The 13,874-nt window shown below is 40.4% G+C and overlaps 1 protein-coding gene and 1 long non-coding RNA gene across 3 annotated transcripts in view; one reads left to right on the top strand and one right to left on the bottom strand.

Moving 5' to 3' along the window:
• Nucleotides 1-5,768, bottom strand: part of LOC127353823 (uncharacterized) — a 140,681-nt gene extending 134,913 nt beyond the window's left edge. Inside the window, exon 1 of the long non-coding RNA XR_007881373.1 lies at nucleotides 5,727-5,768. This is a non-coding gene — a long non-coding RNA (uncharacterized LOC127353823). The remainder of the gene's footprint in view (nucleotides 1-5,726) is intronic.
• zfpm1 (zinc finger protein, FOG family member 1) overlaps nucleotides 1-13,874 on the top strand; it is a 112,596-nt gene that overhangs the window by 73,395 nt on the left and 25,327 nt on the right. Inside the window, exons 1-2 of one of the 2 annotated variants that reach the window (XM_051383137.1) lie at nucleotides 3,311-3,427; nucleotides 11,423-11,556. In XM_051383137.1, coding sequence (XP_051239097.1) covers nucleotides 3,424-3,427; nucleotides 11,423-11,556 — 138 coding nt within the window. In that variant the 5' untranslated portion in view covers nucleotides 3,311-3,423. Of the gene's footprint in view, nucleotides 1-3,310; nucleotides 3,428-11,422; nucleotides 11,557-13,874 lie in introns of those variants that run through there. The other variant, XM_051383136.1, reaches the window with a different exon arrangement.

The raw sequence follows: 13,874 nt of genomic DNA, 5'->3' as shown, positions 1-13,874 counted from the left end.
TGTCACTCCCCTCCTCCATCCCTGATGATTGATAGGCACCAGGCCCCTAATCTAAAGGAACATTTCTCCGTGCTGTCCGGCTGCTATCAGCCCAGCAGCTCCAGTGTGCGAGCCCATGGCAGGCCTGGTGCTGGTGGCGGGACTGGACATTGGCACGCTGATTACCAGCCTATCAGATTCCTCCTGCAGCCACCACACCACACCCTGCATACCTTCCTCTCACACAAAAATACACATGAAGAAATTTGGATTTAACTTGTCAGTGTGCTTCCATCCATTCCCCAACCCTTTCGCATAATGGTAAAATTACACTGTTGCAATATTTTATTGTAAAAATGCAGAAGCTGAAGAATAACATCTTATGTTGGAACTAAATTCAGTTGGACTTTGGAGTAAAATTCCAAATAGCAGTGAGCACCGTTTATCCAAAGAATACTAGACTAACTAACAAAGTGTTTCACAGCTGTAAACCTGTGGTAATGTCTGCTACAGGCTGAAGCAGAATGTGTTCTCCTGTTGGAGCCTCACACGTCTAGAAACCAAAATGTTCTTTTATTTTTTCTTGTAAGGCTCATTAAAAAACTTCACAAACATACTTTGGCTTTCATAGAACACAAAGGCTATCAAATGTTTTGTGTGAGAATTCAAAATAAAATATTATTATGATGAATTGATAATCTATCGGCTATAATTTAATTATCGGAATAAAAACAAAATATGAATGTATATAAATCGGTTGATAACTTATCTGCCCCCATAATTATTTTTGAATATGTGATGTTAGTGACAGCAATCCCATGCAAGATTATGTGTGTTAAGCTCTCTGTACAGTGCTAAACAGATATGATTGAGGTCCCTATAGTAGTATCATAGGAAAATTATACAGAACCTGAAATAATAAAGCTAGTGAACTGATGTTTACCTTTTCACTACTTGTTGATAGTGTTCCCCAATGGCACACTGCTTTTATTTTGTATACGAGCATTCCTGCTCACACATTAAAGAATTTAAGCTACGGTCTGTCATTTATATGCTCACAGAATCAGCAACTAATTAAAAAAACTGAGATAGTAAGTGGAGACATTTCTTTGTATTTTAAGATGAAGAACTGAGTGGTTATCCTGAGATTTCTTTTTGTCTGGAGGCACAGCGGTCAATTTTTAGACAGAGTCCAAGGTCCATGATAGCAGTAGCTGAGATCTCAAGTGGAGGGACAACCTTCACAGCTTAATATTTTGAAATAACCATCTAACATTATACGGCAGCAGGGTTGGTCAACATATGCATGCATGTGTGCATTAACCATAACTTCAAGCCTAAACTCATCCACTGTAGCATTGAGGACCAACAAAACCTCATGTTAGAGGATTATGTGGATCCTTTTTCTGTCCTTGTGAGGATGCTAGCGCTATGTAAGAACAGAAGTAAAGGAGGGGAAAAAGCCCTCACAAACATGTTCCCTGCTTTCTGCTCATTTTTCCCATCCTCACAATATCTGTCTCTTATCATGTTATGTCTCTTTCTCTCTATGTCCTCTACAGTATCTCTCTCTCACCAGTTTCCTTCCTTTATTAGACAGCAATCACTTGTTTTCCAGAGTCTCAAGGGAGTTTGTGTGTGTAAAAAATGTTTTAATTTTGACTATAAAATCAACTGTTAACAATGTGCTCTATAATAGTCCACATGGATTTCCCCCCCACTCTTTTTGTCTAGAATCTTTGAGCTTTAAAAACTGCCTATAAGTACTTTTTAAAATGAAAGTGGACAGAGAAAAGGATTGTACACCTAAGAAAATCTTTAAGTGTAGGAAAATCACCATAAATCCTCAGCTAAGCTTCTTTTCCCCTACAGTTGTTACCATTAAACAGATATATTACAGGAACAGTATTTGTGTACTCTTTCTAGATATGGCTACTGACTAGTGAGTCAGAGAATCTACAGCCCCTCTCATGTTCCTTCTGCCTGTTCGCCTCACTCCCTGCTCTCTTCTTCATCTCCTCTGTTTAATTGGTGAACCTCTAAATGACCCTGAGTGTGTCGAGCAAGTCTATCATTCTTTAACTTTTCCTGCGTCTCCTTCTCTATCCCGCGTTGCCGATACTGGCCTGATTGAAATGTCCTTTTTTTTTTTCCGGGAGCCAGAAGGGAGTTGTTAAAGCAGACATGAATTAATGATTGAATTAATTATCAGAGTCACATACCGTACAATTAATTTTGTGGCTTTGCCTCAGTCTTTTCCCCCTCTCCCCGTCTGTGTGTAGAGAATGTCAAGAAACATTTTCTAATTAATTTATGTGTGATTATCAGGGATAGTTTCTGGAAGGTCTCCACTTTCAATTTGTGACAGGCTACAGCAGAGGAGAGAGGGAAGGCTGGGAGAGATGGAGGTGGCGGTATGAATGAGGGAGCGGCTGTGCTCATGAAGTACGTGCCCTCTCTCACACACACACACACACACACACACACACACACACACACACACACACATGCACGCATACGTTGGATGAGGTGCACACACTCATACACTTCCATATTTTCTCTCTGACACACAGATTCACATTAGAATTATTCCCTCTTTCACCTAGAGTCCTGACCCAGTCACGGTTATTTTGCATAATAGATTTTGTTTCCTTTTAAATTAATGACAGTTTTGGCTTGAAAGCTTTACCAGGCACTGACAGGGGTATGGACCATTTAGAATCACAGACTTCCCAGCTGTAACACTGACTGATGAAACCGGTTTACATAATTTTAAAACAGTGTGTTGAATGCACACGATTTCCCTTCATCTGTCTTGTGACCGATTGGATAATGCCGGACTCTCTTTCTCACACACATGCATACAGAGCCGCTTTTTTTTTTTTTTATCAGCAATAAATGAAACTCCCCACCAGCAGTCAGGTGATTGAACTCCAAAATGAAGTTTTTGCATGTGAATGTCAGTATTCTGTTTGTCTTCAGTGAGGATGAGGAGGAGAGGGAGGAAGGCTCATCTCATCAACAGTAGCCCTGTCACTTGTTCTGTTTTCACCCCCTTCGTCCTCTGAACAGAAAAAAATGCTTTTAGCCCCCCCTCATTTTTATCTTTCTTCGCATATTTGTGAATTTGCATGTTTGCTTCTTGCTCTTTTCTGGTGGTGTATGTATTTTGTAGATAAAAGTTCAGCAGTGCAGTTAAGAGAAATTAGTTGGGTAAACAGTGGTAAATGTCAATGATAAAGTTCTGTTGAAGCTCATCTGATTAGCGGGGCTACGCAGGTGTCTTATCTTGCCTGTGCAACAGAGGGTAAAATGGAAATGATTGCGTGGTCCTGAGCAGTAGATGCCTATCCCAGAAATGTCTATCTGCTGCTGAGCCGAGCCTGCCGGACTCAAGGGACCCAGGGGGGCTGCGTGGAAGATCATGGAGAGAGAGAGTCGAGAATGGGTAAAGGAGGTGCAATCAGGTCTTGCTTGTTGTTAGATTGAGGCCTTTTATCAGCCAGCGTTATAAATGACACTAGTAGTCATTAATGTGACAGCTAGGTAGAATTCATGAATGCAAATTTACCAAAATAACAAAGCAAAGGTGATAAATTGAGACATTTCTGATTGAACATTGATGATCGAAGTTATAAAACCGTAAATTAGCAGGATAACGACAGCAAGAAATTGGTTTAGTGTTATGAGATCCAGATGTGTTAATTAAGCCAATGTAATGCCTGCCATGGCTTTGTGAAAAGGGGTCCTGTTCACCTTAGATGACTCTTTGCAGACTTTTCAAAGATTTGCGGCTACCTGATATATAAAATGTTTGGTTCTATGGTTTAGCACAGTGGTTCTCAAACATTCCCCCGTTGAAATATTTTTTTCAGCCAAGTACCCCCTGACCAGCACAAAAAATAATTCCTGTATAAAGAGGTACAATAAAGCACAACCTTGTAACAATGAAAATGTTTACAATCCATCAGTAAAATCATTGCAAACCAGTTTTTCGTCATGATGCAATAACACTAAGATGGCATTGAAGTTGCATTGAACCGCGTCTTTTTAATCAACTGTTCAGAATCCATCATTAAATTGAAAATTTCCTGACTATGCAATAACACTGAGACAGTGTTGAAATTGCATTGAACTGCGTCTTTTTGATAATTTGCACTTTTGCGCATTTTTTGCACAATTTGAAAATGAGAAATGAGAAATGGGCTTGTGCAGGAACTTAGTCATTCATTCTCTGTGGCAAAAAGGCAACTACAGCAATCAAACTCATTCCAGAAGTTTTATATTATATATATATATAAATATAAATATTCAATATAGAATGTGGTTTATCAAAGTGACATTTAAATTTTTTATTAAACTTATTGTAGTGTCATTATATTAGGAATTATGGATGGCTGATATTTGCAGTACTCCATAGTACCCCTTGTGTACGCAAACCCACATTTGAGAAACACTGGTTTACAATATTTAGTATATTTTACAATCTCAAATCTTAAATATAACGAGAAAATTACAAACATTCCACTCAAAGCTGCTTTCATCAGTATTTTCTTCATGACATAGAAGCACCCCGTAATGTGAAAGGGGTCACCCATTCTGAAAATCAACACACCAGCCTACATCACCTTTTTCTTATTGAGCCTTGCCCACCTCAAAGAAGAGCACAGAGAAAAAAATATATGTAGAAAAATACATAATGTAAAACTGTTTAAAGTTTGGTAGAAGATAGTATGTTCATGTAGGTTCCCCATCACTGATGCTGAAGCCTTTAAGGAATATGGATTATTGATTTTCGGAAACAAAATGCAAATTTGTGCATACAATTAATCAAACTGGCTCCTGCAATATTGAGTATAATATAGTGGCTAATAATATAGAAGTAGAAGAAAGCCTTTGTATTCCCAGAAGCTATAATTGAATTTTGACATGTGTAAACAAAAAAACACAGGACCCCCTCTTTTCATTACACAACTACAGTATAGTCCTGTGTTTCCCACGAGGCCTAGAGAGAGAATAGGAATGGAGGCGTTGGGATTTGTCATTCAGCAGAGGTTAAACCCCACCTATTAGTGCAGGGTCGGAGTAGCACGCAGATAAAGATTTCCTGTTGTGTGGTGTCAAAAAATCAATAGCTCCGCCGCGATGTGCTCATTTGATATCAACAATAGTCTTTTTAAAAATCAATTAAGCCGGATAGAGGAGAACATCAGTGTTGGGTTACACCTTTCTTTTTTTCCCCCTTTTATTTTTCATTGATATCCAATCAAGTAGGCTGTTTGTTGAGCTTGCTCACTCATATTGGATGACCAGGTACAATCCCCTATGCAAGGTTTTTGCATATGTGATTCGGTTTACTTTCAGTGTTAGACTTCAGTTCTAAGAATGACACACCCAAAACAACAAACAAAACTAACTTCAGAAATAAAAAGGTGATCCACAAGGATATACCAATAAAACGGGTACTTCTGTAGACAACTGTTCCCATATAGTGTGTGGATGTAGTGGATCCTGTGTTTCCATATAGTGTGTGGATGTAGTGGATCCTGTGGAAATATAGTTTATAAACCATCTTGGGGTCTGGTTGGAGTCCAATTCTTAACTCTTTCTCTTTTACTTGTGTTTCTTAATGCCTATTATGTCTTATGGAAAGCCCTGAGTTGCCTTGTTGGTGGACCGTGCTATACAAATTAACTTTCCTTGCTTTGTACAGACCATTGTAAATGGTAAATGGATGGTAAATGGACCTGTACTTGTATAGCGCCTTTCTAGTCTTCCGACCACTCAAAGCGCTTTTACACTACATGCCACATTCACCCTTTCACACACATTCACACACAGCGATGGCAAAGCCCATCGAACAGAAACTAACACATTCATACACATTCACACACTGATGCACGGCATTGGGAGCAATTTGGGGTTCAGTATCTTGCTCAAGGTCTTGTGGCAGGAGGAGCCGGGGATCGAACCAACAATCTTCCGATTAGGGGACGACCCGCTCTGCCTCTGCACCACAGCCTCCCATTGTCTGTTCCTATCGTGACTTTTGACTAAGATAAAAGGATTATCTAATTTGACACCCAATCAGTTATACTGTTGAAATGTTAAAATAGCATTACTCTCACAGGGAAACTCCTGAGAACATTCTTACTAAATTCAAGATTTATTTCCTTTTAATTTCCACTTACAGTAAATTATTCTGGATAACTGTTTTGTAATGTACAGCACAGAACAAGGTTTAGTCATTCAAATACATATAATATGTGTAACAACGTGAGAAGAAAATTAACAGAAAATGAAAGTGGACCCAAGCTACTCCCCTGTGGGTCTCCACTTACTGTAACATATGCTTGTTTACCTAGAAGCACTCATTGTGAAAAGTAATGATTGACTAAATCTAGAAAGATGACTTCATACAACCAATAGCTAAGTTGATAAACCATTGTTTACTAAATAAGAAAGAAAAGGATTGGAAACAAACTTCTGAAGTGTCTTAATAAGCGCTGCCAGCTTCTTAACAGGCACAGTTGAAAACAGAACAATCAGCATTTTCATCTTTGGGTAAGAGAGGGTAAAAGTTGTGGACAGTTTCCACTAAGTAAGCATTTATTAATAATATGACATATCAGTGAAGATAACAGCTCAACTGCAGGTTTAATTAATTTTCCTTCCCAGTTCACTATACCTGGAGATGTATCATCTGAGAACGTAACAATTAAACGACCTGATTAAGTTCAGAATAACACTTTAGTGCCTCATATTATTTCCAATAGGTTTTTCACTTTGACAATCATTATTTTTTTTAAAAATAATCATTGGCAGTGTCATAAGGGTTGAATATGGCTTGACAATCACTTAAACTTTTACTATTATTTCCTTGAAAGTTTTTTTCTTTGTAACCCTGTTTCTTAACTTAAGAGTGGAAGGGAATTTATGGCAGTCCACTTGATTTATGTGCCATGTTTTTAACTTTATCTCTTTAAAACATGAAAGATAAACTCATCATTAATCCATGATGCAGTGTTATGTTCACTGACCTTTGCAGACTTGAGCATGTCTAACCAAATAACTGCATCAAGGCATCAATAAACTTTACTAACTTTATATAATTCACAAAATAATCAGCATTCAATCTTTCACAATATAAAAGATACAACAATCCCACTTCCTGCCTTAGGCATTTTTGCCTTGTTAAAACAACTCATGAATGTAAATAATTGTCAATGTTTAAATTTGAATACTCTCCACAGTGGTAAAAATGTTTTTCAACACTGAAGACTGAAATGGACTCTTTCAGTTTCTTTGCTTTGTTATCCAATACTTCATGACTACAAGGACAGCTTTTGTGAGTTTGACAAAGATGGTGGGAATCAACCTACTGTATTGACCAATAAGCTAGTTCATTGTGTAAATGACACTTAGTGTTCCCCTTACATTTTCTCCCAGTTTAACATCTGTGAAATCAGCATATTTTTTATGATTAAAATTATGATGTTTATATTTTATATAAATCTGACACTCATCAACAAAATTTGCCATTAAATATATTTGCTTTGTGTAATTTCCATCGACAGAACTCATTAAACAGTCGGTAACTGGCAGGCCAAACAACACAAAAAAACTGTACTGAATCAAAAATTCTGTAACATCATCATCAATACTATCCCAGTCTCGTTTAACGGCTCTCTGGTCTCGTTTAACAGCTGTCTGCCACCTTCAGCTTCCCCCTTTCCCCCCGGCCGAATCATTGGTTAATTGCGTTAGTCATTTCATTAATGACGGACTGATTGTTTTATTGTGTTGGCTCGTCAAAGAGGCCTGGACGCCCCAGTGGCTGCTGAAGTGTCCGTATTGATAAGCCTTTGTGTGTATGTGTATGTGTGTGTAGCTGGTGACAGGGGGTGTATATTGATGTGATGGTGTGTACAGGCTGTATGTGTATGGGCACAGTGTGTGTTTGGCTGCCGTGTGTCAATGTGTCATCTTGTATGTGTGTAAGTCAGTGTGTGTGTGTGTCGGAGCTAAATGAGTGAGGCGGTGTGGATACTGTGTAGCTGGTTGATATTGATAACAAGCCCATCCAGCCTTGTGTTTTTGGGAATGGGTCATCCAGCACTGACGGAAAGAATGGTGTGTGTGTGTGTGTGTGTGTGTGTGTGTGTGTGTGTGTGTGTGTGTGTGTGTGTGTGTGTGTGTGTGTGTGTGTGTGTGTGTGTGTGTGTGTGTGTGTGTGTGTGTGTGTTTGTGTGTGTGTGTGGTGTGTGTGTGCATGTGCACACACTACACTTGCAGTACAGTACACAACAGTGATGGGGGTAGCATAATACAGAGCAGTGAGGGTAGTAGCAGCCAGTGCAGCCATATGGATAAGGAGCACTGGGTTAATATGCAGGTCTGTAGTGGGCAGGAGGGGTAATTAACAGAGATAAGTATTATTGGAGGCATCATGTTACCCCAATGAACACAGCTAACCTGCTGGGATTACCAAGCAGGACTCATTAGTGGAGGTGCACCGATAGCACTTTCTCAAGTCCCTGACAACTGCTTAAAGAACCAGTATCTCACTCACTCACTTCACCCTCACTTTACCCTCACTTTCTAAGCGTGAAGGAGAAACTACAGTGGCCTCAAAATTGCCCTATCTAGAGCCAGTTCCTGGTTTGTCTGTTCTGGGCTACTGGTGGCAAACTCAGGCTTTCGCGAGAGATCATTCTTCTTACTACAAAAACCAAAGTGCTCAATCTTATTTTAATTTCCCTCACAGCGCTTACAGTCGATTATTCTTTATCTCTCTTTTGTAATGTACAAAACAGTACAAAGTTTAATCATTTAAATACATACAATAAGTGTAACAACGTGAGTAGATAATGAACAGAAAATGAAAGTGGACCCAAGCTGCTCCCCTGTGGGACTCCACATACTGTAACATATGCTTGTTTTCAGAGAAGTACTCATTGTGAAAAAGTAATGATTGACTCCTTCTAGAAAGAAAGCTAATAGATCATCCTAAATACAGTCCTTACACACTGGACCTAAACCTACCTTTATATAGCGCTTTAATCTAAAGTGATTTTGCAAGATTTTTGTTCATCTATTCATGCACACACTGAAGCTGATAACAGTGAGCTACCACGCAGGATGATAGCCTGACCATCAGAAGCAATTTGGGGTTCAGTTTATTGCCCAAGGACAATTCGCCATGTGGACAGGAGGAAGTTGGAATAAACTGCCAACCCTGTAACAAGTGGACCACCCTCTCTACCTCCTGAGCCACAGCTGGACCCGACTCATTAATGCTGCCTATAATCAACTAGTTAAACTCATTTATATATATCAGCAAATCAGTAATAACGATGTTAATTTATGTTAATAAAAGCTTAGTAAATAAGCTTGATAACGGAGCCAGTAGGGCTCTCAGCAACAAGTCCCTTGTTGGGCCTTAATACCTGACATAATAATGCTTGGTCGGACTTGTTTATAAGTTAATATCTGTCTTGGCTCACTGAGGTCAAATCCTTGTACCGTTTCACAATGAGGGTCAATTGAGCTGGTCAGGCTGATAAGAGTCCCATGTGGTGAGGATTGGCCAATGGCACATAGGCAGACTGGACATTGATGGAGTGCTGAGATAAACAGGGTCAAAGTGGCCAAACTGAGGCCCCATAGGCTGATAGGAGATAGGATACTGGCTGGACATCCGCTGGACTTCAGACCCTGCAGCCAGCCGGTTAGACTGCCTGAGGAGTCATGTTTGGGTTGAAGCTTGACCTGGGACTGAAATGTGACGCTGACCCGACTCAGACCTGGACATTTGTGTCTGAACCCCAACAGAATCTTGACAGCTGTCATGTTTCAGGAGACTAGACCTCAACAACGTATCCTTTGTAATTTGGTGTATTTTAACGCTGTAAGGTGACTAGGTTTTCTTCAGAAATATTTGTGAAATCGAGCTCCAACTAAAACCTGAGTCATTCAATAAAAAATTCAGCCCAACCTGACCCAGGCACAACAGGTCAGGTCAGCTCTTGTTGCGTCTGGCATCAGTGTCACTCTCTCATGTGCACTGGAGCGAGAGAATAAAAAAGTAGGCCTGGTTACAGTGTGACATATACCATGACTGCTAAACAAGGTGTGGTGGCACCTGATATAAGTGCATGTAGTTATAAAGGATATAGCCATTGTTGGGAATGCTCAGTCTTGGTTGGATCAGTGTTAATCCTAATAAAACAGATACTATCAAGTCAATTACTTCTATATATTTTGATCCCTGTGTGCTCTGGGTGTTATTCATTATATTGTTTTAAGCGTCATTGCAACTTTGGGCTGTGAGTTAAGAGAAACATACCACTTCCTGTGCAACTTTGCCACAACAGTCTTTCCGAAAGTGAGACAATATTTTCAACTGCTATTTGGGACTTGCTTTATTACATTTATGTCAACTTCTCACCGCCTTGCGTCCCTCCTACTTTCTTCCCTCAAACCACACTCCTTCCTGCTCCCTCCTCCCCCTCCATAACCACCTCCCCCCCCCCACCACCGGCTGTGGGAAAGCCATTTTATCAGCGTCTGTCCGTTGTTCTCTGGTGGGGATAGATACAGAGAAGATAGATGAGTGTTTTGACATGGAGAGTGTTAGACAAACACTCTTATCAGGCCCGCCACTTTAGACCGACCCCCGAAACAGTCGCCTGAACCGTGGATGAGATGGGGGGGGGGATTTTGTATGTGTTTTGATCAGGGAGAGAGGTGGATGGTCATAACAAGAAAGCTTCTCCAGGAGTAGACCCTGAGGCTGCTCATGTAACTGAAGCATTAATCCCATCCAGTCAGTCACTGGAGCTCCCACTGCAGCGCTCAAACTCGTTCATTTATTCTCAGATGTGCAGAGACTTCTCTAAACTACAGACTGCTGCACCTCCTGCACTCAGGGCTGTCTTAAGTTTTTAAATAGATGGATCAGTCCCCCATGCCTCCAGGCTAACTGGCTCTATCTGGGCTGCAGCTTGCTCAGACCACAGCCGTCACTGCCATCCTTCTACAGTTATCACTTTGAGGAAGTACACAAGAAGTTTCCCCCTGTTTGAACCGGCCAGGACAGAGTGCTCAGCTTGTATCAAACTCCCCCTGCTGTTGAGCTGTTGACAGTTTTTGCTGTAAGGCCTGAGCTGCAGCAAGGGTTCAGGTCAAGTTCAAGCCACACGCTGCTCTCTTTTTTTGGCCGTTGGAGCCTGTCATGTGGTCCCTGCTAAATGCTGTAGCTCATGTCTCAACCATTAGGGCTTTTGAAGGCTGAAACCGATATTTTTAGTTTAGTTGATTTTGGTCATTCATACTTCTACAACTCAGATACATATGGAAATAAACAATTTTGGTCATTTCAACTTATACATCATACATACATCATACGTATACGTTAATCTCTTCTCTGTCCTCCCTCCAGATGACCTGGAGTTAAGTGAGGAAGGTGGTGACAGCAGGGTGGTGGCTGCCAGGGACCTCCATCCAGACATAACATGGGGCCCCTACCCAGGAATCCTTCAATCAGAGGGCAGCACAGATGATCAGGAAACAGAGGTAGGAGCTCTGATGCAATCACTGTCCAGTAACCACTGATAAAGAGTTTTTGTAGCTGTTTATTACAGGTAATTACGTCGAAACATTACTGATGATCAAAATACCCACTCAAAAAAACAACTAGACTTATGTTATATATTATGTACTTACATTATCCCAAACTCGAAATCTGTCATTTTATTCAGTTAATGGTGTGTTTAATTTGGTCCCCTTGTCAATGGCGTCATATCCCCTTACCCCCTATAGTTGTAATAACTTCCGGGTAAATGTACGATACATCAGAGGACGTGGAAGCAAGTTGGTGACCGTAACTAAAACATCAACACATTACCTTGTCTGTGAATTATACACACTTCAGGGGTCAGTTCAGATAGATTTTCATCCACAGTGGTGGTTGTTTAACCATGAACAACTCCCATGATGCAGCGCAACTTCACGATGTAATAAAAGTACGTCCATAGCAGTAGAAATGGGCTCTAGGGATATGACTTGTACATGTCACACTTTACTTCCGCTTTTAGGCTAAACTAAATTGGATTGATCAAAATAAGTGTAGGCAAATTAATTGATAATGAAAATAGTTGTTCTTAGCGGTGTAACGATACATTGATCTAGATCGATATATAGATATCAATGTTCAGCAATCCAATATATCGAGTATTTTTTGGGACTTTTATGGCCTTTATGATAGTGACAGCTGAAGATAGACAGGAAAGGGGGACAGAGAGAGAGAGGGGATGACACACAGCAAAGGGCCGCAGGTCGGATTCGAACCCTGAGCCGCTGCAGCAAGGACTCAGTACATGGGTCACCAGCTCTACCCACTGGGCTAACCAGGCACCCACAAAGTGTTTATTTTGAGTGCGAATAAATACAAAGCATATGCAAACAATGCTGTTATGAGATCATCTGATTGTCTGGAAGAAATTAGCAATAAAATGTTCAAATCATATTTTAGTTGCTTTTTGTGAGTTGATATAAGTGTAACTGATTGCATTAATGATCACAGGCCCCTGAATTAATTCAAAATGGTATGGTGGCAGACTTAGATATTACTAGACTAGATATTCGCAAATATTGTATTGTTTAGAATCGATATAATATTGTTGTGATAAAATTGTTGCCCCTAGTTGTTAGTTGTAGACTTATTTATGACATTTATTTATACACATATTATTTGATTTTTAAGGCTATATAATAATGGCAATTCAATTCAATTTTATTTGTATAGTGCCAACACATAATAGAAGTTATCTCACACTTTTCAAATAGAGCAGGTCTAGACCGAACTCCTTATAAAGTGTTTACAGAGACCCAACAGTTCCCACCATGAGAAAGCACTTGGCGACAGCGACAGGGAAAAAACTTTAAAGAGGCAGAAACCTAGGACAGACCCCAGCTGTAGGTGGGTGGTCGTCTGCCTCAACCAGTAGAGAGACAGAGAGAGATAGAGAGAGAGACTGATGATGATGAACATGAAGAACATGATGATGACGACAACAATGGGGGACAATGAGCAGTGATTATAGTAATAATAATAACTTTAGTAATAATGATAATAATAACAGTAATATCAGTGATATTAGCAGTGGGAGTCTAGCAGGACCATGGCAGGAGGCTCCACCAGGATCCATGAGAACCTGCGAGACGAGAAAGCACAAGAACTCCGGGGAATAAGTGAAGTTAGTAACATGTATTAATGGGACATGAATGAGTGCAGAAAGAGAGAGGAAGAGAGGAGTTCAGTGCATCATGGGAAATCCCCCGATAGTCTAGGCCTATAGCAGCATAACTAAGGGATGGTTCAGGACTCACCTGATCCAGCCCTAACTATAAGCTTTATCAAAGAGGAATGTCTTAAGCCTACTCTTAAATGTGGGAGGGTGTCTGCCTCCCGAACCAAAACCCGAAGATATATATATAACTTCAGGCTGGAGAGAGATCTCCAACTAACTGAAGGGATTTCAAATGGAAAGGTCAGAGGTTGGACTGTCTGCTAAAAAAGAGAGACAATGAATAAACACCTTATCACGTATGTGTGTGACAGAGGTGGGAAATGAGAACAGCTGTGTGTATCTTCGTGTGTGTGTGTGTTTGTGTGTGTGTGTGTTCGTTCGTTGGGAACAGTGTGTGGGACCGGATGGAGCCCTATCAGAGTCTGGGTTTTTGCATCATGTGCAAGTCCATCTAATCATATGATACTGATGTTGGGAGAGGCTTCCTGGCATGGACTCAGCTAGACGCACGAACACGCACACACGCAAGGCCATCCACACACACTCATTTTTGTAATTGATCTACCTGGCCTTACTATACCT

This window comes from Dicentrarchus labrax, unplaced genomic scaffold, assembly GCF_905237075.1.
Source record: "Dicentrarchus labrax unplaced genomic scaffold, dlabrax2021, whole genome shotgun sequence".
NCBI lineage: Eukaryota > Metazoa > Chordata > Actinopteri > Moronidae > Dicentrarchus > Dicentrarchus labrax.
This window is presented reverse-complemented; position numbering and strand designations above follow the sequence as displayed.